Source organism: Amblyomma maculatum, unplaced genomic scaffold (assembly GCF_055883805.1).
Source record: "Amblyomma maculatum isolate TAMU_Amacu unplaced genomic scaffold, ASM5588380v1 scaffold_19, whole genome shotgun sequence".
In the NCBI taxonomy this organism is placed as follows: domain Eukaryota; kingdom Metazoa; phylum Arthropoda; class Arachnida; order Ixodida; family Ixodidae; genus Amblyomma; species Amblyomma maculatum.
The window spans coordinates 1678832-1706225 of NW_028146744.1; the positions used below are offsets into that span (position 1 = coordinate 1678832).

Genomic DNA, 27394 nt, shown 5'->3' on the forward strand with positions numbered 1-27394 from the left:
ATGCAAGGAACAATAATTTCAGAGATATCATTACTGCGTGCGCGGTAGAAGTAGGCGGTAGGATACATAGAGAGGATACCGGTAAGCTGTCTAAGGAGACGAAAGATTTGATTAAGAAATGTCAGAGTATGAAAGCTTTCAATCCAACAGACCAGATCGAATTGGCCGAGATATCAAAGCTTATCAATAAGCGCTAGGTGGCCGATATAAGGAAGTAAAACATGGAGAAAATTGAGCATGCTGTAACGAACGGGGGAAGCCTTAAGGCGGTGATGAAGAAATTAGGCATAGGTAAAAACCAGATGTATGCGATAAGGGACAAGGCGAGCAACGTCATCACGAATATGGACAATATAGTCAAAGTAGCCGAGGAGTCCTATACAAATCTCTACAGTAACCAAAGTAGTCAGGACCGTATCGAGATTGGCGGTAGGGAAAAACAGTCAGACGTTCCACCAGTGACGAAGGACGAGGTCAACAAAGTATTAAAAACTATGAAAAGGAGAAATCAGCTAGAGAAGATAAGATAACTACAGATATGTTGAAGGACGGGGGTGATGTTGTGCTAGAAAAACTGGCCACCCTGTAACGCAATGCCTGGTGTCATCGACGGTACCGGAACCATGGAAGAATGCAAATATTATCCTCATTCCTAAGAAAAGGGACTCTAAGGACCTTACAAATTACAGACCAATCAGCTTACTGTCTGTTACGTATAAGGTATTTACTAAGGTAGTCGCTTATGGAATCAGGACAACCTTAGACTACAATCAAGCATAAGGATCTAGCAGGTTTCGGAAAGGGTACTCTACGATCAATCATATCCATACCATCATTCAGGTGATAGAAAAGTGCTCGAAATATAACCAGTCCTTATACATAGCATTCATTGATTACGAAAATGCAATTGACTCATTTGAAACCTCGGCGGTGATGCAGGCATTGCGAAATCAGGGGGTGGACGAGCCGTACGTGAAAGTGCTGGAAGATATATATAGTGGCTGCACAGCAACTATAGTTCTACATAAAGAAAGTTATAAAATTCCCATAAAGAAAGGTGTTAGGCAAGGAGACACATTCTCCCCTGTACTATTCATGGGAGCAGTTAGGGATAAGGGTAGATGGAGAATACCTCAGTTATCTGCGATTTGCTAATGACATTGCCTCGCTAAGCAACTCGGTGGATGAACTGCAAATATTGATTGATGACCAAGACAGAAAAAATAGAAAGGTAGGCTTGAAAATAAATATGCAGAAGACTAAGGTAATGTTCAGCAGCCTCGGGAACGAACAGCAGTTTACATTAGGTAGCAAAGTAGTGGAAGTAGTAGGCGAATATGTCTACTTAGGACAGGTAGTAACCGCAGATCCAGACCATGAAAAGGAAATAAGAAGAATAAGATTGGGATGCAGCGCATTTGGCAAGCACTCGCAAATTATGACTAGCAGCTTACCGGTATCGCTCAAGAGAAAAGTATACAACAGTTGCATCTTACCTGTACTCACCTATGGTGCTGAAACGTGGAGGCTAACCAAGAGAGTTCTACTTAAGTTGAGGACAACCCAGAGGGCTATGGAATGAATAATGGTAGGGGTAACATTAAGAGATAGAAAGCGTGCAGAGTGGGCCAGAGAAATAACTCAAGTTATCGACATTCTAGTGGAAATTAAGAAGAAATGGGCATGGGCAGGACATGTAGTGCGAAGAGAGGACAACCGATGGTCGCTTAGGGTAAAAAACTTGATTCCAAGGGAAAGAAAGCGTAGCAGGGGGCGGCAGAAAGTTAGGTGGGCGGATGAGATTAAGAAGTTCGCAGGGGTCAAGTGGATGCAGCTAGCACAGAACCGGGTTAAGTGGAGAAATATGGGAGAGGCCTTCGCCCTGTAGTGGGTATAGTCAGGGTGATGATGATGATGATGACTTATCTCTCGACCGATTTGCTTTACCCCATTTTAGGCATTGCATGACCCCTTTAATACGAACTGTGTTTACAACTATATAACATCAAGCATAAAGAGATATGTTTTAGGCTTTGCAATTAAATTTGCTACTCAGTAACTATCTTGTCTCTGCGAGGGCACGCTGATGGCGTCAGAGTGCACATGACGGCTTAGTAGAAAACAGCTGATTCCTCGGCTAGTTGCTATTTTACATGCGTCGTCTAAAACTGAGGTCCTGTGCGGAGGTCGTTAGTATGTAGAAACATCCGATTGAAAGCAGTGAAGGTTACGAACATGCAGTGATCAGGGTGGTGACAGCGTTTGGCACGAAAATCAACTAAGTCATCAGCTTACTGACGAGTGTCAGCGTTGTCAAACAGTGCTTACTATCGATGACAAGATCTACGAGTGAGTATGTATGTGGTCTGCCGTTCTCTTTCTTTAAATGAAAATACAAGAAGACAATGAAGGCTACACTAGTGTGTCTGCCGACAAAGAAAAGTTTCCACTTGCAGTAAGGCAGGTGGCAGCTGCTATGCAAGAGCTTGCAATCGCAGTGATGGAAACGAGATCCGACACACGACTCTACCACGGACTTCTCGTGTAAGCCAGGGTGGCTGTCACTCCTGTGCTTAGGCCGGGCTCCGTTCCTAATATTCCGTTGATGTTGCTGATGTTGATTGTTTAGTTTGTATAAGGTACGCAAACTGTGATGTTAATGCTCCGTTTGGTTTGTTCAGAGAAAGAAAATACTTTATTCAGAAATTTGTTATAGTGACAGGGAGAGGACGAGCTTGTTCAACCATGTCTGGGCAGGGATGCGTAGTAGTTGCATTTCGCGCAGCAGGCAGTGTGTCTTAGTGGCCCATTGTTGGAAGGCCTCTCTCTGACGTGTGTCTGTTCATGTTGAACGGTATCCCCCCCTTTCGACGGGAAAGGCAAACGCATTACGCAAGCCTGGTGCGCGATGCCGCGGGCTAGCTGGTGAATCTGCTTAATTTCCGTAGTCTTAAGACAAGGGGCCCACCAAGGAGGTGTGCAGATCATCTCGAAGGCGAAGAATGTGTGCTAGTTTTGAAGTGCCCTTATAGCCATCATGGAGTCTGTGTAGTGTTTCAAAAAGATGTTCATTCTACACACATTCCACATTCTATTACCCTTCCATGTTGTGTCCATTATATACACACCATATCAATTGAAAGACCAGTTGGCGCAGAAGATGGGTGTTCTAATTATTTATTGAAAATGACTTGGAAAATAAATGCCATGGTCAAAAGTGGGTATTAATTATGTAAACGTGTACTTATCACACATTTATGGTGTATGAAAGAGCACTGAAAAAGGGTTAAAGGGGAGCCTCCGTGTGCCAGCCGAGTCAACATTTCGATTTTGGCTTACGAACCGAGGTTCCTCCTCAGCCCTTGTTCAGTGCTCTTTTGTAATGAGTAGCCATCTAATTTCTCTCATTGTTTATGGTGTAAGACATTTTTGAATGCTCATGTTTTAGCTGCCTCTACTGTCCTCAAGCTGTTCAGCATTCCCCTTGCAGTGTTGCACGTTTTATAAGTATAAATAAACTCTATTCACACATCGCCTTAACAATTCATGTGTGATGATTAGTTATTTTATTTTTATTAAGATTTTGTAATCATTCAGCAATCACTCAGTATTCGTTCTGGGGCACTGCAACCTAGTATTTTTACCCCATTCTCCTAGCAGCTGTTACAGCATTTAGCACTGAGCAAGACCTCTAGTAGTATGCCATCCAGCTGGCATTTTTACCTCCGATAGGTAAGCATTTTGCACACTGCACCATGCATACAGTACCAATTTTTATAAGTACCTTCAATATGTTGAAAGGAAGCGGCTTCTTTGAGCCCAATAATTATTCTGCAATACATATGTCAATGTTGTATCTTCATTGTGCATCAAGGTAAGTGTGCTGGTATGTGTGGTGCCTCTTTCTCAACAAAAACACTCGATGAAATGCAGCGACCAAGAAATAAAAGTGTTTCTACTGAGTATATGTGGCACTAAAACATCTTTGGTGGCATTTTCTGATTCCAATAAGCGTCATGGACATTAATACCTTGCTGTATTACTAAGCTTTCGTTTTAAGCATGTTTACCACACAGCTAGCGACCAACTGTGCCAGGCTGCAAGGTGATAGCAGAGAAGGGACAGCAAGTTGGGTCTGGGATGACTTGGCATTGGTGTAAGCAGCCATGACTCCAGTGGGTAGTCACTGTCTCCTGCATAACCAAACAATGACATCCACTTAAGTCCGCCTTTTGCATGTTCTAGTATACAATCAAAGATCCATACCAACTAGCCCACAGTGAGATGGTAAACATTCGCAGGAGTCCTGGCAGCGTGTCACAGGGCTGTTCACGCGAGCATCATTGTAAGGACAGTCTTGTAGCTTCATAGTGCTATAAAAAATCTAAGATTACCTGCATAACAGAAGCGCTACGGTTTCTCAGCCAGGGAAGAGATTTCAAACATTGAATATTTGGTTGCTGCTGCCATAACACTAAATTTGTACTGTAACATGCATTCATATGCATAAATTAACTAGCCCATCTTATGCATGCCGCTTCAGCGAATTCAGGCAATCGATCACTCGCCGGAATACAAGTCAACTTCTCTGCAAGGCTCGTATCCCAACCGAAAGGTCTCGTTACCAGACAACACTGTTCTAGTCTTTGCTGAAACGAAAAGCAGCAGGCGCTTTTTACAAAGCATTCACTCTTTCGAGTCGCGAACGTGTCGTATGAAGAAGCGTGACGAATGGGCCGAAAACAGTACGCTTCAGAAGCAAGGCACTACAATCCCTAGTCCCTTCATCCTGTATTTTACATATAAAAGGGAGGTAAATATAGCTATTGAACTTTCGTCAGGTCTCGCTGGGTCATCTTGAAGACAACAGCTGGAAAGAAAGAAGAACTTGCCTCTGTTCGTTTCTTGAATCAATGCGAGAGTGGGACGAGTCCTTTTCGTTGGAAAACAAGACTTGCAGAGAAGCTGGCTTACAGCAATTAGTCGATTGCACATATGAATGCATATAATCAAGATCGTTCGATGACCGACGAGGCTTTTTTAGAGCTTGCCCCCAAAAACGTCGCAGGCCTTCGTTCACATTTCGGCGCACAGGAGCAACGCTAGACGAACGCGTCGTTTGGAGGTCCGGCGGGCAGCGAGGGTCAAAAGTGCGTATGTTCGCGTCGCAGATAAAGCAGGCATTTTACAACGGCCTTCCAAACATAAGCAGTCAAAGATGTTCACAACGAATTCTTTCCATAACGCCTATGCGATGCAAACGATCGTTCCCGACGCCGATGAACCTTCGCTGTGAAGAACACTCAAGTTGACTGGTTTTCGGATTCCCTTGTTTAGCAATTTCAGTCAATATTCTGCGCATCGGCTACGTCACCACTTTAGTTTTGTTCATGACGTAAACCGCAGTCACCGCCGAGATCAGTGATGACGCAGAAATTCAATATGTCCGCCGACCAATAGGAGCGAGGCAAGATGAGCAGTTTGAGACTGGTTTTGTATTGAGAGTGTCACAGAATTACCCCCCAGCTTTTCTAACACGGAATGCTGACACAGCGGCCATCTAAAAGGCACCTTGGCAATAAAGCGAATAACATGTTTGCAGAAATGCCAGATTGCTTGTAGCCGTGCAACGGGGAATGTAGAAAACATCTTTGAAGGGGATATTTCTAAAATTCGTTCGAGACACCGATATACAGCTGAAACAGTGACAGCAAATGTTCGTTCATTTTAGGATACGTGGCTCCGTTTGGTGACATAGCTGTGCATAAAAATCCAGTTTTCGGACATCTATTTCACTTTGCCGAAGATGCATTTTCTGTGAGCGTTGTTTTTGTTTGACACTGAAAGAAATAACTTGCGCAACAGCGGCGTCGCGAAAATAACACTTAATGAAATCATGGCCTTGATCACAGCGCGCTGTTGAGGACCCAACATTTTATAGTGGGCTACCTCGAAGGCCCCCATCGATTAGCGATTTTGCCAGTTTTTGCCTGGAGCGTGACCTCAAATAATCCAACCTCGAAATGACAGCGAAGGGATACAGGACGTGCATAAGCATACTGCGCTTTCGGCGAACTTTGCTTAATCTGCTGCAATATTTATCAATTCTCAGCTATCACAACCAAAAATAATAAGCCTTACCCCCCTCCCCCCGCCACAAACCCTCAACTTTCAACAACATCTAACCCGAGCCTTTCATTGCCATTGCAGTGGGACCTTGTCTGCTCCAACGACTGGCAGCGATCGCTGATGCAGAGCGTCGTATTCGGTGGATCCCTTGTTGGCGCTCTCCTCTTGGGCCGCCTTTCCGACAGGTGGGCGTCAATTTTTCCCAGTCCATAGAAAACTTTTCTTCGTGATCGCAATTCGCTGACACTCCGGTTTCAATATCCGCCTTAAGCGTTCATTGACATTGCACACGGATGCCTTGAGTTTCTCTTCGTGGCCGAGTTCAAACAGCGGATTGTCTTCATAACGGAGCCACGAAAGCGGGTCTCTATTATCATGTATTTTAGCGCGATAGCGTGAAGCGCTCCGTGTCGCAGAAAATGCGGTGTCACCGTTGTGGTTGTAACGCGACATTCGGCAGAAAGTAAAGAAACAAAGAATTTCTGCAGAAAACTGGTGGAGTCGAACATGGTTCCTTCGATGTGCGACCACGCAACAACTCCGCCACAGAACCACATTGCTTCTTTTCGAATAAAGGTGGACGTAATGTATGCTTTGCCTTAGGACTGCCGCCTAATGTTTAGGTGCGTCATTAGAAGAAAACTAATAACGGAAGTAATAATTCAGCGAGTAGCAAATAAGTTTTCCTTTTTGCCGTGATGCGTCTGGATAATTCACTCGATCGTACGGTGCTGCCGCAACAGATGGTGCGAGACGCCATCTGATTATACAAAATGCAGTACTTTACGCGGCTAGTTAGCGTGAGGCGCCGTCATCCATCAGTCTTATGTAAGGAAGCGAAGTAGACGGACGTGCTTCTAGAACATTCTAGCACATGTGTGCGATGGATGCGGTGCCCTCTGCTAGTGCTCGTATGAGTCGTCGTTTTCTGAGAATGCCGATGGTGGATCAACGTCTGCTCGCGAAGAGCATGAGAAGGCGACTTGAGCGGGGCCCAATGACCCTTTGAATTCCTAAACGCGAAGCTTAAGCGTGCTCCAATGTTTTTCATTTTTTTCTCTATACTCGCTCCCTCGTGGCGTACAAGTGCAACTTAGCAAGTAGCCACTGGATACAGTGCCTCATAGTTACTGAGTACTGAAAGAACATCAAAGAACTGCTCCAGATATATGGTTTTTTCGTATTTGTTGTTCGAGAACAACTTTTCAGAACTTTTGACATGCCTTAAGATTTTACAGCAGCCTTGGAGCAGAAATTTAGTCGTTTTGTATCTGAAACAACCGCATTTTGGTGCAACTTCAGAGGCGCACTCAAATTAATCCATCCCTCCATCTATTGTGACGACGCTTGACGTCATAGAACGCAACCTCATTATGCACATATTCAAAGTTTTGCCGTCCAATCGCATAGAGGGCGATGACATGAAATATTTTTCTGATGGAATAGAATCCTTCTCCGTGCTAACTATATTGCTGCTGCATGCATAAAGCAGATGACAGAAAAAAAGATTATTCCACACTTGGTAACCGCGGTTACGTGATTAAAACAAATAAATATGCAATGATCGTTCGAAAAGAAAAAAAAAGATAAGAAACCGATTCATCCTGAATGCATTACAATAGCTTAAGATTACGATATTCCAAATAGCTAATTCTATTCTCCTCTAAATGAACTAGGAAGCACTGACGCATGGCTTTTTACGCTCAATCCTCATGATTAAGGGGTGAATAATTCACGCCCTTTTCGGTATCTAGCACTGCCCAGCACCTTCTTATTTTTCGCATAAAAGTGTATTTGCATTGCGTGACAGATTTCTAGATTTGCAGCCTGATGACTAGATATTTCGGGCTCTTTAGGTCTTTTAAAGGAGAGTAAGCTCAATTAACCGGAGAGAAATTTCGGATTTTGCCCCGCTGGATCCCAGTGACCTTGATCTATAGTGTAGGTGTCCACCGAGACATGAAACTTACTACGCCAACTTTGGAGCAAGAGGTATGCGAAGCAAGAGCTGGATGGGGACAGGTCAGGTATACGAACTCTAGGCGATGAAAAATGATAGTGTTTAGAACATTTGTGCGCGGTGCAAAATCACTGATGACCAAATCACGTCATCAATTTCCGGTTACTTAAACTTCAGGATATCCCATATTACATCAGCAGTTTTTACTTGAGACATAGCACCAGTTTGTAAGTCAAACTGGTTCATATGAGACTCGTCTCATGTCTTATGAGTGACACCATCACTTTTGTTGTTATTGCGAATGCACTATTTCCCGATATCTAACCGACTCTTCAAGATATGCGCAACAAATCCTGCGCCTTTCTTTTCCTGTAAACGAATACTTATTATATTATTAGGTGTCCCCAGAAAACGTGACAGATACTGCGCCTTTCCTTTCCTGTAAACCAATTACTAATGAAAGCATTAGTAGGGTATGTAATAATATTGTGAGCCTTCCACGGATCTTACATTTGTACATACCATAATCTTCTTCTTTTGTACATACCATCGTCATCGTCCCGCGGCGCCGGCTCCAGCACGAGCCTGGATTCACCATCAGATTAAAACGCTGACACGGCGTACCTTGCCTTGCCGTCACGACTTTGGCGCCTCGACCTGGCCTTCTTTCACGAGTGGTGGAGGTGAAATTTGATCCCCTTGCTGCCTTGTGCCCTGCCTCTCGCTGGAGCTACATTCCGGTCGCCATTAGGCAACAACCACCATCGTTATGTCAACCGAGAGCAGTCCCCGACCCGGCCGGACCCTCTACCTCGACTACACCACCGCCTCCCACTGTGCCCACTGTGCCCACACGACAACGCGACCCGCCGCTGTTCGCTGGCCGTCGCGACGAGGACGTGGATGACTGGCTTGACACTTATGAACGCTGCAGTGACTACAACCAGTGGGATGATGCTTTAAAATTCCTCAATGTTTCCTTCTACCTTATTGAGGTCGCCAGGAATTGGTTTATCAACCGCGAGCCCCAAGCCACTAACTGGCCCACCTTCAAACAGCAGTTCCACCAATACTTCGCCGACCCGGCAGTTCGGACTGAGATCGCGAAGAACAGGCTCGCTTCCCGTCTTCAAGGTCCCGATGAGTCGTATGCGTCTTACATCGAGGCCATACTTGCACTTTGCCGGCGTATTAGTCCCACCATGCCTGAACCTGAACGCGTGCACCATGTCATGAAAGGACTCAATTTTGTGGCTTATAACACCCTACTTGCCCCGAATCCATAAAGTGTTGATTCCATTATTACGAGCTGTCAACGCCTCGAACAGCTGCAGTCCTCCCGATTGCAGCCCGGCTTCTCTACTAGTCCGCCCTCTACTGACCACGATCTACGAGCCCTAATTCGAGCGATAATCCGCGACGAGCTCCAAGCCCTCAGCCCTTTCTGCCGGCACGGGTTTGATCACTCTTCTTATTCTAATGATGCCAGCCTCCGCACCATCATTAAAGAAGAGTTGGAAACTATCACCCACCCTGTCGCACCTGACCCTCCTGCACCTCGCCCAGTGCCGACTTGTGCTCACGTTGCTGCATCCCCTCCTCCCTTTGTCCCCCCCCCCCCGACAAGCTCCGCCCTACAACCACATCAACGCCGTGACGACGGCTAATCCTACGCCACCCTATTACACACCTTGGCGCCTCTCTCGCCCAGTGTGCCACTACTGTGGAATCCGAGGACATATATCCCGCTTCTGTCGTCGACGCATTCATAACCAGCGGCGTGGTTACGACGCCTTCGAACGTGACGTACCCTCATATTATCAGCGACTACCTATTCCCAGCCCACCTCGTCGATCCTCTCCACCGTCGGTATCCTCGTCTGAACCAAGTGGCGCCTATGTATCCCGACGCCGGTCCCTTTCCCCATACCGCCGCTCAGTTTCTCCACTTCGGCCAGCAACAACTGTTCCTGTCCGTCATTCGGAAAACTAAGCGATGCAGTATCCGGAGGGGAAACTGCACTCTGAGAACTTACCAAAAGTCCTCCTAATCGCCCGTACAATATGATTTCCGTTTTAGCTGAAGGATTACCGGTCGAAGCTTTAATTGAAACAGGGGCTGCAATTTCTGTTATTCGCGCTGATTTGTGCCACCGTTTGCGGAAAGTAACGACACCATATGATGGACCTGAACTTCGTGGAGCAAATGACGTCCCTCTACATCCTTCAGCAAAGTGTAGTTTGAATTGTTATAGACGGCGTCCGACTGCAGCGGTGGCGTAGCGGTAGAACATCCGTCTCGCATGCAAGAGGACCGGGGATCAAATCCCGGTGCCGCGCAATTCTCCACCGGATTAATAAAAAAAAAATCCGCGTGTCGATGGAATTGCATAAACAGGTTTGGGGTGCGACCTGATCCCGGTGAACACCTCCGGCAACGAACTCACTCACCAGAACAGGAGTTGGCCACCCTGGTGCAGTAATTGGCTGCAACCTCTCATGATAAGCTCCAAAAAACCCCGGCCCTCAGTCACCAGCGGCTGTGGAACAACTGACCACGGCGGCGGTCAGACCTGTGACGCAGCTGGGGGTGCTAAGAAAGCCTGGCTCCGCTGGACAGGCCGCCATTGGAAACTGACCCTGGCAACGTTTAATGCTAGAACCCTAGCTAGTGAAGCTAGTTTAGCAGTGCTCTTACAGGAACTAGAAGGTATGAAATGGGATGTCATAGGGCTTAGTGAGGTTAGGAGGCCGAATGAGGCATATACTGCACTGAAGGATGGGCATGTACTGTGTTATCGAGGTTTACCGGAGAGGCGAGAACTAGGAGTAGGTTTCCTTGTCAAAAAGTATATAGCGGGTAATATTGATGAATTCTATAGTATTAATGAGAGGGTGGCAGGCATCGTAATTAGGCTTAATAAGCGGTATAAACTGAAGGTTGTACAGGCTTATGCACCTACGTGTAGTTATGATGACCAGGTAGTTGAAAGCTTCTACGAAGATGTAGAATCGGCAATGCGAAAAGTAAAGACGCAGTATACTGTACTAATGGGCGACTTATGCCAAAGTAGGGAAAAAGCAGGCAGGAGACAAGGCAGTAGGTGACTATGGCATTGGATCTAGGAATAGCAGGGGGGAGTTACTAGTTGAGTTTGCAGAGCGCAATAACTTACGAATCATGAATACCTTCTTCAGCAAACGGAAGAACCGGAAATGGACATGGAAAAGTCCGAACGGGGAGACTAAAAATGAAACTGACTTCATAATGTGTTACACCCCCGCCATTATGCAAGATGTAGAGGTAATCGGGAAAGTGCGATGCAGTGACCACAGGATGGTGAGGTCCCGAATTAGCCTAAATCTGAGGAAGGAACGCAACAGATTAGTAAGAAAGAAACCCATCAACGAATTAGCGGTGAGGGGGAGGGCAGAAGAGTTCAGGATCTCCCTACAGAATAGGTATTCAGCTCTAACCGAGGATGACGACATTACCCTAGAAGCAAGGAACAATAATTTCAGAGATATCATTACTGAGTGCGCGGTAGAAGTAGGCGGTAGGACAGTTAGACAGGATACCGGTAAGCTGTCTAAGGAGACGAAAGATTTGATTAAGAAACGCCAGAGAATGAAAGCTTCCAATCCAACAGACCGGATCGAATTGGCCGAGATATCAAAGCTAATCAATAAGCGCAAGGTGGCCGATATAAGGAAGTATAACATGGAGAAAATTGAGCATGCTGTAAAGAACGGGGGAAGCCTTAAAGCGGTAAAGAAGAAATTGGGCATATGCAAAAACCAGATGTATGCGATAAGGGACAAGGCGGGCAACGTCATCACGAATATGGATAAGATAGTCAAAGTAGCCGAGGAGTTCTATACAAATCTCTACAGTAGCCAAAACAGTCAGGACCGTAATGAGATTGGCGGTAGGGAAAAACATTCAGACGTTCCACCAGTGACGAAGGACGAGGTCAAGTAAACATTAGAAACTATGAAAAGGGGGAAATCAGCTGGAGAGTATCAGATAACTACGGATTTGCTGAAGCACGGGGGGGATATCGTGTTAGAAAAACTGGACACCTTGTATACGCAGTGCCTGGTGTCATCGACGTTACCGGAACCATGGAAGAATGCAAACATTATCCTCATTCATAAGAAAGAGGACTCTAAGGACCTTAAAAATTAGACCAATCAGCTTACTGTCTGTTACGTATAAGGTGTTTACTAAGGTAATCGCTAATAGAATCAGGACAACCTTAGACTTCAATCAAGGAAAGGATCAAGCAGGGTTTCGGAAACTGTACTCTACTATCGATCATATCCATACCATCAATCAGGTGATAGAAAAATGCTCGGAATATAACCAGCCCTTATACATAGCATTCTATGATTACGAAAAAGCATTTGACTCAGTTGAAACCTCGGCGGTGATGCAGGCATTGCGAAATCAGGGGGTAGACGAGCCGTACGCGAAAGTGCTGGAATATATATACAGTGGCTGCACAGCAACCATAGTTCTGCATAAAGAAAGTAACAAAATTCACATAAAGAAAGGTGTTAGGCAAGGAGACACAATCTCCCCAGTACTATTCACAGCTTGCTTAGAGTAAGTATTCAGAGACTTGGAATGGGAACAGTTAGGGATAAGGGTAGATGGAGAATACCTCAGTAATGTGCGATTTGCTGATGACATTGCCTTGCTAAGCAACTCGGGAGATGAACTACAAATAATGATTGATGACCTAGACAGGAAAAGTAGAAAGGTAGGCTTGAAAATCAATATGCAGAAGACCAAGGTAATGTTCAACAGCCTCGGGAAGGAACAGCAGTTTACATTAAATAGCGAAGTACTGGAAGTAGTAGGCGAATATGTCTACTTAGGACAGGTAGTAACCGCAGATCCGGACCACGAAAAGGAAATAACAAGAAGAATAAGATTGGGATGGAGCGCATTTGGCAAGCACTCGCAGATTATGTCTACCAGCTTACCGGTATCGCTAAAGAGGAAAGTATATAACAGTTGCATCTTACCTGTACTTACCTATGGCGCTGAAACGTGGAGGCTAACCAAGAGAGTTCTACTTAAGTTGAGGACAACCCAGATGGCTATGGAACGAAAAATGGTAGGGGTAACATTAAGAGATAGGAAGCGTGCAGAGTGGGTCAGAGAAATAACTCAAGTTACCGACATTCTAGTGGAAATTAAGAAGAAGAAATGGACATGGGCAGGACATGTAGTGCGAAGAGAGGATAACCGATGGTCGCTTAGGGTAACAAACTGGATTCCAAGGGAAGGAAAGCGTAGCTGGGGGCGGCAGAAAGTTAGGTGGGCGGATGAGATTAAGAAGCTCGCAGGGGTCAAGTGGATGCAGCTAGCACAGAACCGGGTTAAGTGGAGAAATATGAGAGTGGCCTTCGCCCTGCAGTGGGTATAGTCAGGCTGATGATAATGATGATGAGACGGCGTCCGTCACTATATGCAGTTTGCTGTGCTTTCACCGTGTGCGCATCAGATGATTTTTGGATGAGATTTTTTGTCGACCGCTTCAGCGTTAATTCCTGGTGGCGACCGTGTCATTCACATTAGAGACAGTGATTTTTCATCTGACATTTCTGAAGGACGTCATTCCCTCATTGCCGCTGTTGATACTGTATTGCCTCCACAGTGCGAAAAACTTGTTACCGTTGTTTCGGAACACATCACTGATGGGGATGTACTCATCGCACCATCTCATCGTCATCTTGCACTTAGAGCCGCCTTCCCATCAAGTCTTGTACGATTCCGCAGCGGCTCAGCGATAGTAGCTGCCACGAACACATCCCGTGAATCCCTCGTGCTGACTAAAGGAACTTCCCTGCCCTGCATTGTGGATGCCCACCCTATGTCCATGATTGTGCTCACCCCCCCGCTACCTCAGCAACGTGATTCATCGCAAGTCTCTCTTCCCATGCTGTCGAAGACAATAAGTCCGGACCTCATGCCGCACCAACGCCAAGAATTGCTGGAATTGCTTCAAGCCCATCGAGAAAATCTTGATGCCATTTCTCCACCACTGGGACGTACTAGTGTTACACACCACCGCATCATTAGTGAAGGTAACTCGATCGTACGCCGACGACCTTATCGAGTTTCTCTCTCGGAACGAAAAGTAATTAAAGAAAATGTGAATGACATTTTCCGTCGCGATATTATTCGTCCATCAACAAGCCAATGGTCCTCCGTAGTAGTATTAGTTAAAAAAAAGGACGGATCGGTACGATTTTGTATTGATTATCGCGCACTCAACAAAATTACCCGTAAAGATGTCTACCCGATGCCGCGAATAGATGACGCCCTTGACTCTCTCCAAGGCGCCGAATATTTCTCGACCTTGGATCTCCGCTCAGGTTATTGGCAAATACCACTGCATGAGGGTGACAAAGAAAAAACCGCTTTTGCAACTCTCGATGGACTTTACGAGTTTAATGTTATGCCCTTCGGCCTGTGTAACCCACCAGCGACATTTGAAAGAATGATTGATACGGTACTTCGTGGCCTAAAATGGAGAACCTGTTTATGTTACTTGGACGGCATTGTTATCTTTTCGGCAACTTTTAACGACCATCTCACGCGCCTGAATGAAGTCCTGACGTGTCTTTCTTCAGAGGGCCTTCAGCTCAACACCAAGAAGTGCCATTTTGCACAGAAGGAAATAAAATATTGGGACACCTGGTTAGCCATGACGGCATTCGTCCAGACCCTGATAAAATCATCGCGGTCTTGAACTTTTCTCATGCACAACGGACTGCAGACTTGCGCAGTTTCCTCAGCCAGGCGTGATATTTCTGGCGTTTCATAAGGCATTTTGCAACTATTGCTGCGCCACTTCATGAACTACTTAAAGCGCGCAGCTCTTTCGTGTGGACTGAACAGTGCAACACTGCGTTTACCGACCTAAAGCACGCCCTCACATCAGATCCCGTTCTTGGCCACTTCAGCGACAGCGCTCCTACCATCCTGCACACTGATGCCAGTGGTCACGGTCTTGGCGCCGTCCTTCTGCAGCGCCATGCAACTTCGCGTGAGAAAGTCATTGCCTTCGCCAGTCGGACCTTGACTCCAGCTGAGAAAAACTGCACCATTACCGAGCAGGAATATCCTGCCGTCGTCGGGGCTGTCCAAAAGTTTCGCCCTTACCTCTATGGTCAGCACTTCACAGTTGTGACCGATCACCATGCTCTTTGCTGGTTGTCTTCGCTGAAAAATTTGACAGGCCGACTTGGCCGCTGGATTGTACGCCTGCAAGAATACAATTTCGACGTCGTTTAATTAATCGGGTCGCCAACACCAAGACGCCGACACTCTTTCTCGCTGTCCACTTACGGAATCAGCCTGCTGTTTTTCTTCGCAACGCATTTCCACCTCTGACCACAGCCGATCATCTCTTCCCCCGACGCATATCACAACAGTTTCTTTTGACGATTCGGAGCACGAACACGCACTCCGCACGCAGCAATTAGCTGATGCCTACTGCCGGCCAACATCGACCGCCTTACCGGTGCTTCGAACCCGCCCAATGCTAGGCTTCGCCGACAGCTTCGCAATTTCAAGCTCGAAGATGGCATACTACGGCGCAACCTGTATTTTCCTGATGGAACTCGTTGGCCCCCAGTCGTGTCGCGTGCACTTCGCCCACGTATACTGGCGGCTTTCAACGATGACGCTACTGCAGGTCGCCTTGGTTTTGACAAAACATATGACCGCGTGAAAAGACGATTCTTTTGGCCTGGGCTATCTTTTACTGTAGCTAAATACGTCGCTTCCTGCCATCTGTGCCAACGTCGCAATCGGCCGACTTCTTCGCCCGCTGGCCTCCTACAGCCTCTTCCATGTCCCGCCACGCCATTCGACGTAGTCGGCATCGACTTATATGGTCCCCTACCTCTCTTCGATGGGGGTAACCATTGGATTATAACAGCTGTCGAACACCTTACACGCTACGCTGAGACAGCCCCTGTACCGACTGGTTTCGCCGAAGAGGTAGCTAATTTTTTTTTCTGCGATCAATTGTCCTGCGTCATGGCGCTCCTGGGGTGCTTCTAAGTGACCGCGGGACGGCCTTCTTGTGGACAGTCGTTGCCGACCTTTTTCATGCGTCATCCACTCTTCATAAGAAAACCTCAAGCTACCATCCCCAGACTAACGGTCTGACTGAGCGATTTCATCGCACTCTATCCGATATGATATCCATATACATCATACCGGATCATCGAAATTGGGACACTATTCTACCATTCGTCACATTCGCCTATAATACAGCAGTACAGCGGACTACCGGCTACTCTCCGTTTTTCCTCGTTTTTGGCCGTCCCCCACTACAATGCTCGACACTTCCTTCTTCTCTACGCCCGACTACTCTTCATCAGTACCAGCCCAGTTCTTATCCCGTGTGGCCAGATTGCCCGCCTCAACACAGAAGCGTGCCAGGAAGACCGCAAGAGTCGCTACGATTCTACGCATCGTGCGGTCTCGTTTCGTCCTGGTGACGAAGTCCTGCTTTACACACCACTCCGCACCCCTGGCCTTAGTGATAAATTTCAGCGCCGCTATCTTGGTCCCTACAAGGTCATCAACCGAATTCCCCCGTGAACTACCAAGTCACACCTGTTGATCCTCCAGGCGATTGACGCCACCGTGGAACTGAAATTGTTCATGTCTCTCGCCTGAAGCCGTTTGTGCACCGCGGTGTATCGGTTTGTTAGGAACGGCCAGGCTGGCCGCTTGCGACCCCCCGGGAAGATTGTGTGAGCCTTCTACGGATCTTCTTTCATTTGTACATACCATAATCTTCTTTCTTTTATACATACCATCGTCATCGTCCTGCGGCGCCGGCTCCAGCACGCGCCTGGGTTCACCATCAGATTGAAACGCTGACACGGCGTACCTTGCCTTGCCGTCATGACTTTGGCGTCTCGACCTGGCCTTCTTTCACAATATTGTCACGGATAACAGGGCTAGACGTGACTAAGACGACGGGACGAAGCTTAACCAGCAGGCAAAGTTCAGCGCACAGCACGCGAGACAACTTCGGCGTCCTTTTCTTCCAGGTGCCACCTGAGAACATCAGAGACACTAGGTGGCATTACTCCCCCTCCTAAAAAAACGAAAGCACAGACTGGGCGCGAGCGATGGGCGATGCAAGTCAGTACAGAAAACGAATATAAAACGGAGGCGGTGCCCTACACAACTAAACGAGTGCATAGTGCACTGCACATTACTGTGTGAAATACGGTTTCATGCGGACAACGTGCACCACCTCGGAGCGTGTTTGGCGACGCGAGGTCTGCACAGTACCCGCTGGAAGGACTTCGTATGTCACTTCTGTGACACGGCGCAGGACCTTGTAAGGTCCAAACTATCGTGACATCAGTTTTTCAGACAAGCCGGGCTGGTGCACCGGTGTCCACACCCAAACTTGCTCTCCTGGTTGGTATGTGACGTGTCGATGACGGAGGTTGTAGCGACGCGTGTCCTTTCCCTGCTGTTGCTGAATGTGGATGCGGGCAAATTGACGTGCTTCCTCGGCGCGCTGAGCAAACTGCTCAGCGTCTGGGATGAGAGGGTTATCCGTGCAGCACGGAAGCATGGCATCTAACATCGTCTGAACGTCGCGTCCATAGAGCAGGCGAAATGGTGTAAAACGCGTAGTCTCTTGGATGGCAGTGTTGTAGGCATATGTGACGTACGGGAGAATCTCGTCCCAGGTCTTGTGCTGCGAGTCTATTTACATTGCAATCATGTCGGCGATCGTTTTATTGAGTCTCTCCGTGAGGCCATTCGTCTGTGGGTGATAAGCAGTGGTTTTGCCATGGCTCGTGTGACTCAAGTCAAGTCAAGTCATCTTTATTTCAACATCACAAGGATGCTAGCTCAAATACGTCGTGCATAAGTTGTGCCGTAAACGCCGTGCCTCGATCGGTGATTACTTGGGACGGTGCGCCATGGCGCAACACGATCTGCTGCATAAAAAACTGGGCGATCTTAGATGACGTGCCACGCTTCACCGCCTTGGTTTCAGCATACCGTGTGAGATAGTCGGTCGCAACTATAATCCATTTGTTACCGACCGATGTCAGCGGAAATGGGCCCAGTAGGTCGATGCCGATTTGGTCGAACGGTGTTCGGGGAGGCGCAATAGGTAGGAGCAAACCCGCTGGCTTGAGAGGTGGCGCCTTTCGACGTTGGCACTCACGACAGCCTCTGACGTAGCGATGAACGGCGTCAGCAAGTTTAGGCCAATAATAGGCTTGACGAACTCGGGCGAGTGCGCGTGCAAAGCCCAAGTGGCCAGAGGTGGGCTTATCATGGCAAGTAAAAAGGATATCGGCACGGAGGTCGCCTGGCACTACGAGGAGGAACGCTCGGTCAACAGTGCTGTAGTTCTGTTTGTATAGAACGCCATTCCGGCACAGAACACAGACAGGTTCTGAGCAAATTGCCGAGGGATATCAGCAGCGCTACCCTGCAGATGGTCAATGACAGGTCGAAGGTCCGGGTCAGCTCGCTGTCGGGTCATTATGTCTGAAGCACTCACCAGTCCAAGAAAACCGCTCTCATCGTCCGTGCTCTCATCGACTAAACTGACGGGTGCTCTCGACAGCGCGTCAGCATATTCGTGCTTCTGGCCAGATTTATACAGAATGGTGTACTCAAATTCTTGAAGGCGAAGACTCCATCGTGCTAGGCGCCCCGATGGGTCGCGGAGGTTAGCCAGCCAGCACAAGGAATGATGATCGGTGACAACTTTAAACTGGCGGCAGTAGAGGTAAGGCCTAAATTTCATGGTTGCCCACACAACCGCAAGGCATTCCTTTTCTGTAGTGGAGTAGTTTGTCTCGGCGCGGGAGAGCGTGCGGCTGGCATACGCTATTACCTTTTCGACGCCAGCTTGGTGTTGAACGAGTACAGCGCCAAGGCCGATATTGCTGGCTTCGGTGTGGACTTCGGTGTCAGCGTCTTCATGAAAGTGCGCAAGAACAGGGCTTGTTTGCAGTCGGCTGCGCAGCTCCGCAAAAGCCTCTTGTTGCTCGGCGCCCCACACGAACTGTGTATCATCGCGCGTGAGGCGAGTCAGGGGGGCGGCAACTTTGGAAAAATCGGCGATGAAGCGGCGGTAGTACGTGCAGAGACCCAGGAAGCGTTTCAAATTTCTCTTGTTTGCAGGAACGGGAAATTTGGCGACAGCAGAAGTCTTGTCGGGGTCTGGCCTAACGCCTGCGGCACTCACAAGGTGACCAAGAAACTTCAACTCTTTGTAGCCAAAGTGGCACTTCTCGGGCTTGAGCGTCAAGTTAGCTGACCGGAGGGCATCTAATACTGCGCGCAGGCGTTCGAGGTGTTCTTCAAAGATTTAAGAGAATACGACAACGTCGTCGAGATAGACTAAGAAGATTTGCCATTTGAGGCCGGCGAGGACGGTGTCCATCATGCGCTGAAAAGTAGCCGGCGCTGAACATAGGCCAAAAGGCAGCACTTTGAACTCGTACAGTCCATCTGGGGTGACAAAAGCTGTTTTTTCGCGGTTCCGCTCATTGACCTCAATTTGCCAGTACCCACTCTTCAAGTCAATGGAGGAGAAGTACTGGGCGCGACGAAGCTTGTCGAGCGAATCGTCGATACGGGGCAGCGGGTAGGCGTCTTTTTTAGTGATGGCATTCAACTTTCGATAATCGACACAGAAGCGAAGGGTCCCATCTTTTTTCTTTATCAGCACAACAGGGGATGACCACGGGCTGTTGGATGGTTGTATGACACCATCACAAAGCATCTCCTGAACTTGTGTCTGAATCGCTTCACGTTCCGTCGTTGAGATACGGTACGGCTGCTGGCGTATAGGGCGGGCGTCGTCAGGAGTAATGATGCGGTGCTTCACGAGAGGCGTTTGCCGTACTTTCGATGAGGACGCAAAACAAGTGTTGAACTCTAGTAGGAGGGCACGTAGCTCACGATTCTGTGTGTCCGAGAGATCCGGACTAATATCAAGACGGTCAAGTGGGGGCTGCACAGTGCTAACAGCCCCAAACGTAAAATATTCCGAAACATCCGCTAAGGAGTCAGCAAACGCGATGGCAGTAGCACGAAAAAGATTGCGGGGTTCGTTGGTGAAGTTAGTCACCAGGAGATCAGACCGGCCGTCGCGGAGGTGGATGAGGCTGCGCGCTGTACAGATGCCGTGGGTGAGCAAAAGTGACTGGTTGCCTTCCGCGACCGCATGCCCGTCACGCAGTTGGTCGCAAGTAACAGTCACAAAAACACTGGGGCGTGGCGGAATCGAAACGCTCTCGGCGGAAATTCGAAGGGCGGCGCGGCGTTGGCGATTCTTGGCGTCAGTATCAGCAGCTTTCTCGGTTGAAAATGTCACTGTGCGCTTCCGGAGATTGATAATAGCTCCATACTCCCCGAGAAAATCAACCCCAAGGATAACGTCACGGGAGCAGTCAGGTATAACGAGGCAGCTTACAATAGACGTGGAGCTGCAAATTTGAACTCGGGCCGTGCACAGGCCACTAGAAGTTACGACATGTCCGCCAGCGGTGCGAATCTGCGTGCCCGACCATGGTGTCATGACTGTTTTAGAAGCGCTGCTAGCTTCCCGCTTATAATCGAAAAATCCGCGCCAGTGTCCACCAATGCGCTAACCTTATGGCCGTCGAGAAGCACGGGTACGTCCAGCGAGAGTCGATGTTCATGCGTAGGAACTGTCGTCGGTGCCGTAAAATCCAGATCGCTCACAGGTCTCCTTGTCAGGGGGTCTTCGTCACGTCGATTGCAAGCGGCCTCGCCCAAGGAGGTCGCTGTCTTTAGTTTTCCCGGTGGGGACTTGGCGAGCGTCGCTGCGCCGTCCAGGATGACCCGGGTTGCGGCGATGGTCGGCGTGGGGACGTGGATCGTGACTGCCGCTGAGAAGTTGGCGCCATGCGCTACTGCGCTAAGTAGTCTTCAATCTCTCGGGGTCTTTGGCCTATTGGAGGGCGACGCATGTCGATGGGAAATCCGCGAAGTCCAAGGTGTCGATAGGGGCACTGGCGATAGAGATGACCTGGCTCCCCGCAATGGAAGCACAGGCGCTGGCGATTTGGGGCGCGCCACAGGTCTGCCTTCCGCTGGGGTGGTCGTCGGCTGTCGACGAACGGATCAGTGTGTGCGGAATACAGTGAGCCTTGATCGGGTGGCGGTAATGGCGCCGAAGCAGGGGCAGGGCGTCGCGCCATATCTGCATAAGTTGGACGCAGGTACTCCGTGGGGAAAGGTTGTGGATCAGCGGACGCTACCGAGGGCTTCAACGCTTGAAGCTCTTCGCGGACAATGCTAGCTACAGAGCCGACCATCGGCTGTGGAGCACCGAAAAGCTTCTGGAGCTCTTCGCGTACAACTGAGCGGATGATGTCGCGTAGGTTCGGGGTAGCCCCGAAGGCCGAAAACGGCTCCACAACCGAAGCGGCGACCACCGGCCTGTCGTAAGTGGTAGACCGCTGCTGGAGCATCCTCTCTATTGTGACAGCCTCCGAAAGAAACTCGGCAACCGTCCTTGGTGGATTACGCACGAGGCCAGCGAACAGTTGCTCTTTAATACCGTGCATAAGGTGGCGCACCTTTTTGTCTTCGGTCATGGCCAGGTCAGAACGTCGGAAGTGCCGGGTCATGTCCTCCACATACATGGTCACAGTCTCATTTGGCATCTGCATACGAGACTGTAGAGCCCTTTCTGCGCGTTCTCGCCGATCCACGCTGGTATAGGTCTCACGAATTCGTCGGCAGAACTCACGCCATGATGTTAGGGCGTCTTCTCGGTTCTCGTACCAAGTACGAGCGCCATCTTCCCGGCTGAACAAGACATTTCGAAGCTTGGCGGCGTCGTCCCACTGATTAAACGAGGCGACCCGTTCAAACTGGATAAGCCAGTCTTCGACGTCTTCGCTCTGACTGCCGTGGAAGGGCTGAGGCAGTCGTGGATTTTGCAGGGTGTAGTAAGTTGGAGCTCCTTGCATAGCCGGTCGAGGGGCGCCTACGGTGTTGAACTCGAGCGGCCCGTGCTCAGGGGGTAGGCCTTGATTCCTTCGGCTAGTACGGTGCACAGGGGTGTCGACTGGTACAGGAGTTGAGTCCTGGGTATGCGGTGGTGTACGAGACATGTACTGGGATCAAAACCTAGCGCCGACACCAAAATATGTCACGGATAACAGGGCTAGACGTGACTAAGACGACGGGACGAAGCTGAACCAGCAGGCAAAGTTCAGCGCACAGCACGCGAGACCACTTCGGCGTCATTTTCTTCCAGGTGCCACCTGAGAACATCAGAGACACCAGGTGGCAATATTAATAATTAGTTCAAGGGAAAGGGAAGGTGCAGTATCTGTCATACTTTTTGCTGTCGACACCTGAACCGCACCGTAAGGGGAAGGGAGGAAGGTTGGAGTTAAAGTGGAAAGAGAGAAAGAGGAGTCGTAGTGGAGGGCTACGGAGTAATTTCGACAACCTGGCAATCCTAAATGTGCGCTGAAATCGCACAGCACACGGACACCGCTTCGTTTCGCCTTCATGGAAATGCAGCCGCCGGCGGTCGGGTTCGAACCCGGGTACTCCGGCAAAGTAGTCGTTCATTTTACCACTGCGCCATGAACAGCAAGGCCCAGCTGTGTAACCAGAGCTCGTATTTCACCGTCCCGGACCCGGGTTCGATGCCCGGGCCAAGACGAATTTTTCTTTAACTACGAGGTTTCTGGGAAGTCTGTATCTTGTAGCCGCACAATATTGTTACGAGGCACGTCGGGATATTAGGAGGCGATGGTACGTCGTAGCCGCAACAGTTCACCGTCAGGGACACACTCACAGGAGAACCAGACGTAGCTGCAGCGTCGTCTTTTCTCTACTAGCCCAGCACTTCGTCATCGTCTCTTTCACTGCGTACCGTAACAATACCCCCCCCCCCCCCCCGCGGAAGAAGCACAGTCCCGGTGCGTAGACTACACAGGTGAGCGCGAGATATAAGGTTTGAGACGGGCGACAAGCACGACTACTGGATGATGGTTTGCGGGAGAGTGGCGGTTCACAGGGACAATCTCGTACGTCACGTCGGTCAGTTGCCGCAAGACCTGGTAAGGGCTCACGTAGCGGGGCAGAAGTTTCTCGCACATGCCTACACGTCGAGCAGGGAGCCAGAGGAGTACGAGGGAGCCAGGAGGGTAGTAGGCGTCACAGTGCTGGAGATCGTAACGGTGCTTTTGAGAACGCTGGGACGCACGAAGCCGGTCTCGAGCAATATGACAGGCGGCATCAGCGCGGGCGATGGCATCAGAAACGTAACTGCTGGAGGAATCGTCAAGAGGCAGTAAGGTGTCGAAGGGAAGTAGAGGGTCGCGGCCGAAGAGTCGATAAAAGGGAGAGTATCCGGCGGTATCATGCCGTGAGGAGTTATAAGTGAATGTTATGAAAGGTAAAGAGATGTCCCAGTCACGGTGATGGTCCGAAACATACATTGACATCATATCGGTCAGGGTACGATTAAGGCGCTCAGTAAGACCGTTCGTTTGTGGATGGTAGGCCGTTGTGAAGTTGTGGCGCGTAGCGCGTGAGCGCAGAAGGTCATTAACAACTTTAGAAAGGAAGCAGCGACCGCGTTCAGTGAGCAATTGACGAGGAGCACCATGAAGCAAGATGACGTCATGCAAAAGAAAGTCTGCAACGTCGGAGGCACAGCTGGTGGGGATAGCTCTGGTTATGGCATACCGGGTGGCGTAATCGGTCGCTGCGGCAATCCATTTGTTCATTGAAGTAGATGTGGGAAATGGCCGAAGCAGGTCGAGACCAACTCGAGAAAAGGGCTCAGTTGGAACTGCGAGTGGTTGCAGGGGCCCACTAGGGTGAAGAGACGGGGTCTTCCTGCGCTGGCACAGCTCACAGGCGGCGACGTAGCGACGAACAGAGCGGTAGAGGCCAGGCCAGTAGAATCGCCGTCGAACATTGTCGTATGTGCGGGACACTCCTAGGTGCCGTGCTGTAGGAGCATCATGAAGGTGTGCAAAAACAGCAGAGCGTAGATGTGTCGGGACAACAAGCAAAAGGTCTACACCATCTGGGCGCATATTGCGTCGGTATAATGTGTTATTAAGCAGCACAAACATACTGATGGGCGGATCGGTGTTGTCGTTGCGCAGGTGATCAATAATGGGGCGCAGGGAAGGATCACGACTCTGTTCGACGCCGATGTGGAGAAAGTTCGAAATTGACAAAACGCAGTCGTCAGCAGTATTGTCAGGAAGTTCAGGAGGGTCAACGGGGTGGCGGGACAAGCAGTCGGCGTCTTGATGTAGGCGGCCTGACTTGTACACAACAGTAAACGTGTATTCTTGTAATCGCAAGGCCCAGCGACCTAAGCGGCCAGTAGGGTCCTTAAGTGATGACAACCAACACAAGGCATGATGGTCCGTCACTACGCTGAAGGGCCACCCAAACAAATAAGGGCGAAATTTGGTCAACGCCCAAACAAGTGCAAAGCATTCGCGCTCCGTAATGGAATAATTGCGCTCGGACTGAGATAGAAGGCGGCTGGCATAGGCAATCACACGAGAGTGGCCGTGCTGGTACTGGGCAAGGATGACGCCAATACCATGTCCGCTAGCGTCGGTGCGCAGTTCTGTAGGCGCAGACGGGTCGAAGTGCGCCAGTACAGGAGGAGCGGTGAGCGCGGAAATGAGCGTTGTGAAGGCCTGAGCTTGTTCATGGCTCCACGAGAAATTCACGTTTTTCTGCAAAAGGGAGGTAAGGGGACGTGCTAGGTCAGCGAAGGTCAGAATGAAGCGACGGAAGTAGGAGCAGAGCCCGAGAAAACTTCGTACATCACTTGTATTACGTGGTGTAGGGAACTCGCGGACTGCACGAACTTTATCAGGGTCGGGCTGCACACCATTTTCGTCAACCAAATGTCCCAGGATTTTGATCTGGCGGCGGCCGAAGCTGCATTTTTTTGTGTTGAGTTGAAGACCGGCGTGGCGAAAGACTGCCAGTAATGTAGAAAGCCGTTCAAGGTGACTTGTGAACGTGGGAGAGAAAACAACAACGTCATCTAAGTAGCATAAGCACGTTGTCCACTTGAAGCCACGGAGAAGCGAGTCCATCATGCGCTCGAAGGTCGCAGGAGCGTTACAGAGGCCAAATGGCATGACCTTGAATTGGTATAGTCCGTCAGGGGTGACAAATGCGGTTTTCTCTCGATCCCATTCGTCGACAGCTATTTGCCAGTAGCCGGAACGCATGTCGATCGAGGAAAAATAGCTGGCACCATACAAGCAGTCGAGGGCGTCGTCAATTCTCGGGAGCGGATAAACGTCTTTTTTAGTGATCTGATTGAGGTGGCGGTAATCTACACAGAATCTCCAAGTTTGATCTTTCTTTTTGACTAAAACGACAGGAGACGCCCAGGGACTGCAGGAAGGCTCAATAATATTATTTGTCAACATCTTGTCGACCTCCTTCTGTATCACGTGGCGCTCAGCAAGAGAGACTTGATAAGGCCTTCTGTGAATATCTCTAATATCTCGACGTGCCTCGTAACAATATGAACGGGATAAATGCGTACGCCTGAGCGTTGCTTTGTGGTCCACGAGATGTGTCAGTGGGATTTCTCGAGTGACAGATACTGCCCCTTTCCTTCCCTGTAAACAAATTATAGCATGCCGATGAAATTTGATGCGTTCGACGGAACGCTGGTTGCATTCGAAAAGGGGCGCGCGATGCACCGTGTGCAGCAGCAACGATCAGGCTTTTACATTTCCGCACCCCAAATCCTGCAGCGCTCTCGGAATTTTTCACACTGAACTTGGTTAATTAATTCTTTTTACACACTTTCTAACCATTTCCACCCATTTGTGCACGCAAATGACAGCCTTTCCCACTCGTTCAGGTTCAAACATTTCAAATTTCCCGCCACCAAAGTTAGGCCTACGTCACCCGAAGTCAAGTACCCGGACCCTCTTTGGCGTCGAAATTACCCCTCCCAGCTAGTTGGGCGTCTGAATGATTTAATTAGTTCTAAGTATTTAACTAATCAACCCATTCCAACCATTTTGTCACTTGTACACCTTTCCTTGGCGCTCTATCCGCTGGTACCATTAATTTGCCGCGCCGAGAAGGTCATGCCCTCGCGAAACCCGCTACATAGTGATACAATGCTTACGCATTAAATGTGATTGGTTCACCGGAGAGGAAAGGTGCAGTGTCGGTCATACTTGGTTTTGCGATCACCTGAACCGCGCTGTAAGGGAAGAAAAGAAGGTGGTGGTGAAAGTGGAAAGAGAGAAGAGGAGCCGTAATGGAGGGCTATGGAGTAATTTAGACCACCTGGGGTTCTTTAACGTGCGCTGACATCGCACAGCACACGGATGCCTTTACTTTTCGTCCCGCGATTACAAAGCGGCACCGCTGTGGCCGAGCTTGAACCCGGGTGCTGCGGCTAAGCAGCCAAGCGTTTGAACTGCTGAGGCACTACAGCCAGCGCAGCGTAAAAGGGCCTTCATTCTTTGCATTTTAGAGCGAAGCTTTTTGGCGCCCGTTCCTGGGTTTCGCATCGGCGTCGACGGCGGCCTCGTAACCAGCTCCGCCCCCCTTTGAGCCCTCCAGCTGAGCCTCCCTCTTCCTGCGTGGCGCCCCCCGCGCGTGTTATCTGATTGCTGCGCGCGCTCACCCGTTCGCCGCTGCTTATACCCCCTACCCCCTCTTCCTGCGTGGAGGCGAGGGTGCTCTCTGGTTGCCGAAAAGCCGGCTCGCAATCAGCGGATCACGGTGCGTGCATCCCAAGCCGAAACGCAGAGTCACGTTCTCTTCACTCGCTAGCGGCGTCCGTTGAATCAGTAAGACACTGTCACGCGCCGTCTCTCGCAACCCAAGAGGACTGGAATGCGACTCTGCTAGGCTGCTCAAACAGGCCCAAAAGGCCTTGGTCGAGCGAGCCCGGGCAGCGGCTGACGCCACTGGGGTCCCGCACTAAGGACTCCACATAGTGTTTACACGGACCGGCCTTGTAAGGTTCGGTCCAGGCTTATATATATATCCCTCCATGTAATACTCTTTGAGTGCAATAAATGTTTTTCACCACCACCTCCCGCAACCTCCCGATAACTTAATTGCTCTCTTCAGTTCTCCGACCACTCAATTCTGTCATGACCACCAAGAACTGTTAGTGGAGTGTTTTTTGAAGAAATAAGGAATACCAATGAAAAGTAAAAAAGGTTGTCTGTAATTGTACATTCGTACTTGCTCGAAACCTTT

At 49.3% G+C, this 27394-nt stretch overlaps 1 protein-coding gene across 2 annotated transcripts in view; it reads left to right on the plus strand.

Moving 5' to 3' along the window:
- The window catches only part of LOC146171568 (solute carrier family 22 member 6-A-like), a 296829-nt gene that overhangs the window by 173268 nt on the left and 96167 nt on the right, over positions 1-27394 (plus strand). For both annotated transcript variants that reach the window (XM_084586403.1, XM_084586404.1), the window contains exon 4: positions 6211-6314. In XM_084586403.1, coding sequence (XP_084442529.1) covers positions 6211-6314 — 104 coding nt within the window. The remainder of the gene's footprint in view (positions 1-6210; positions 6315-27394) is intronic.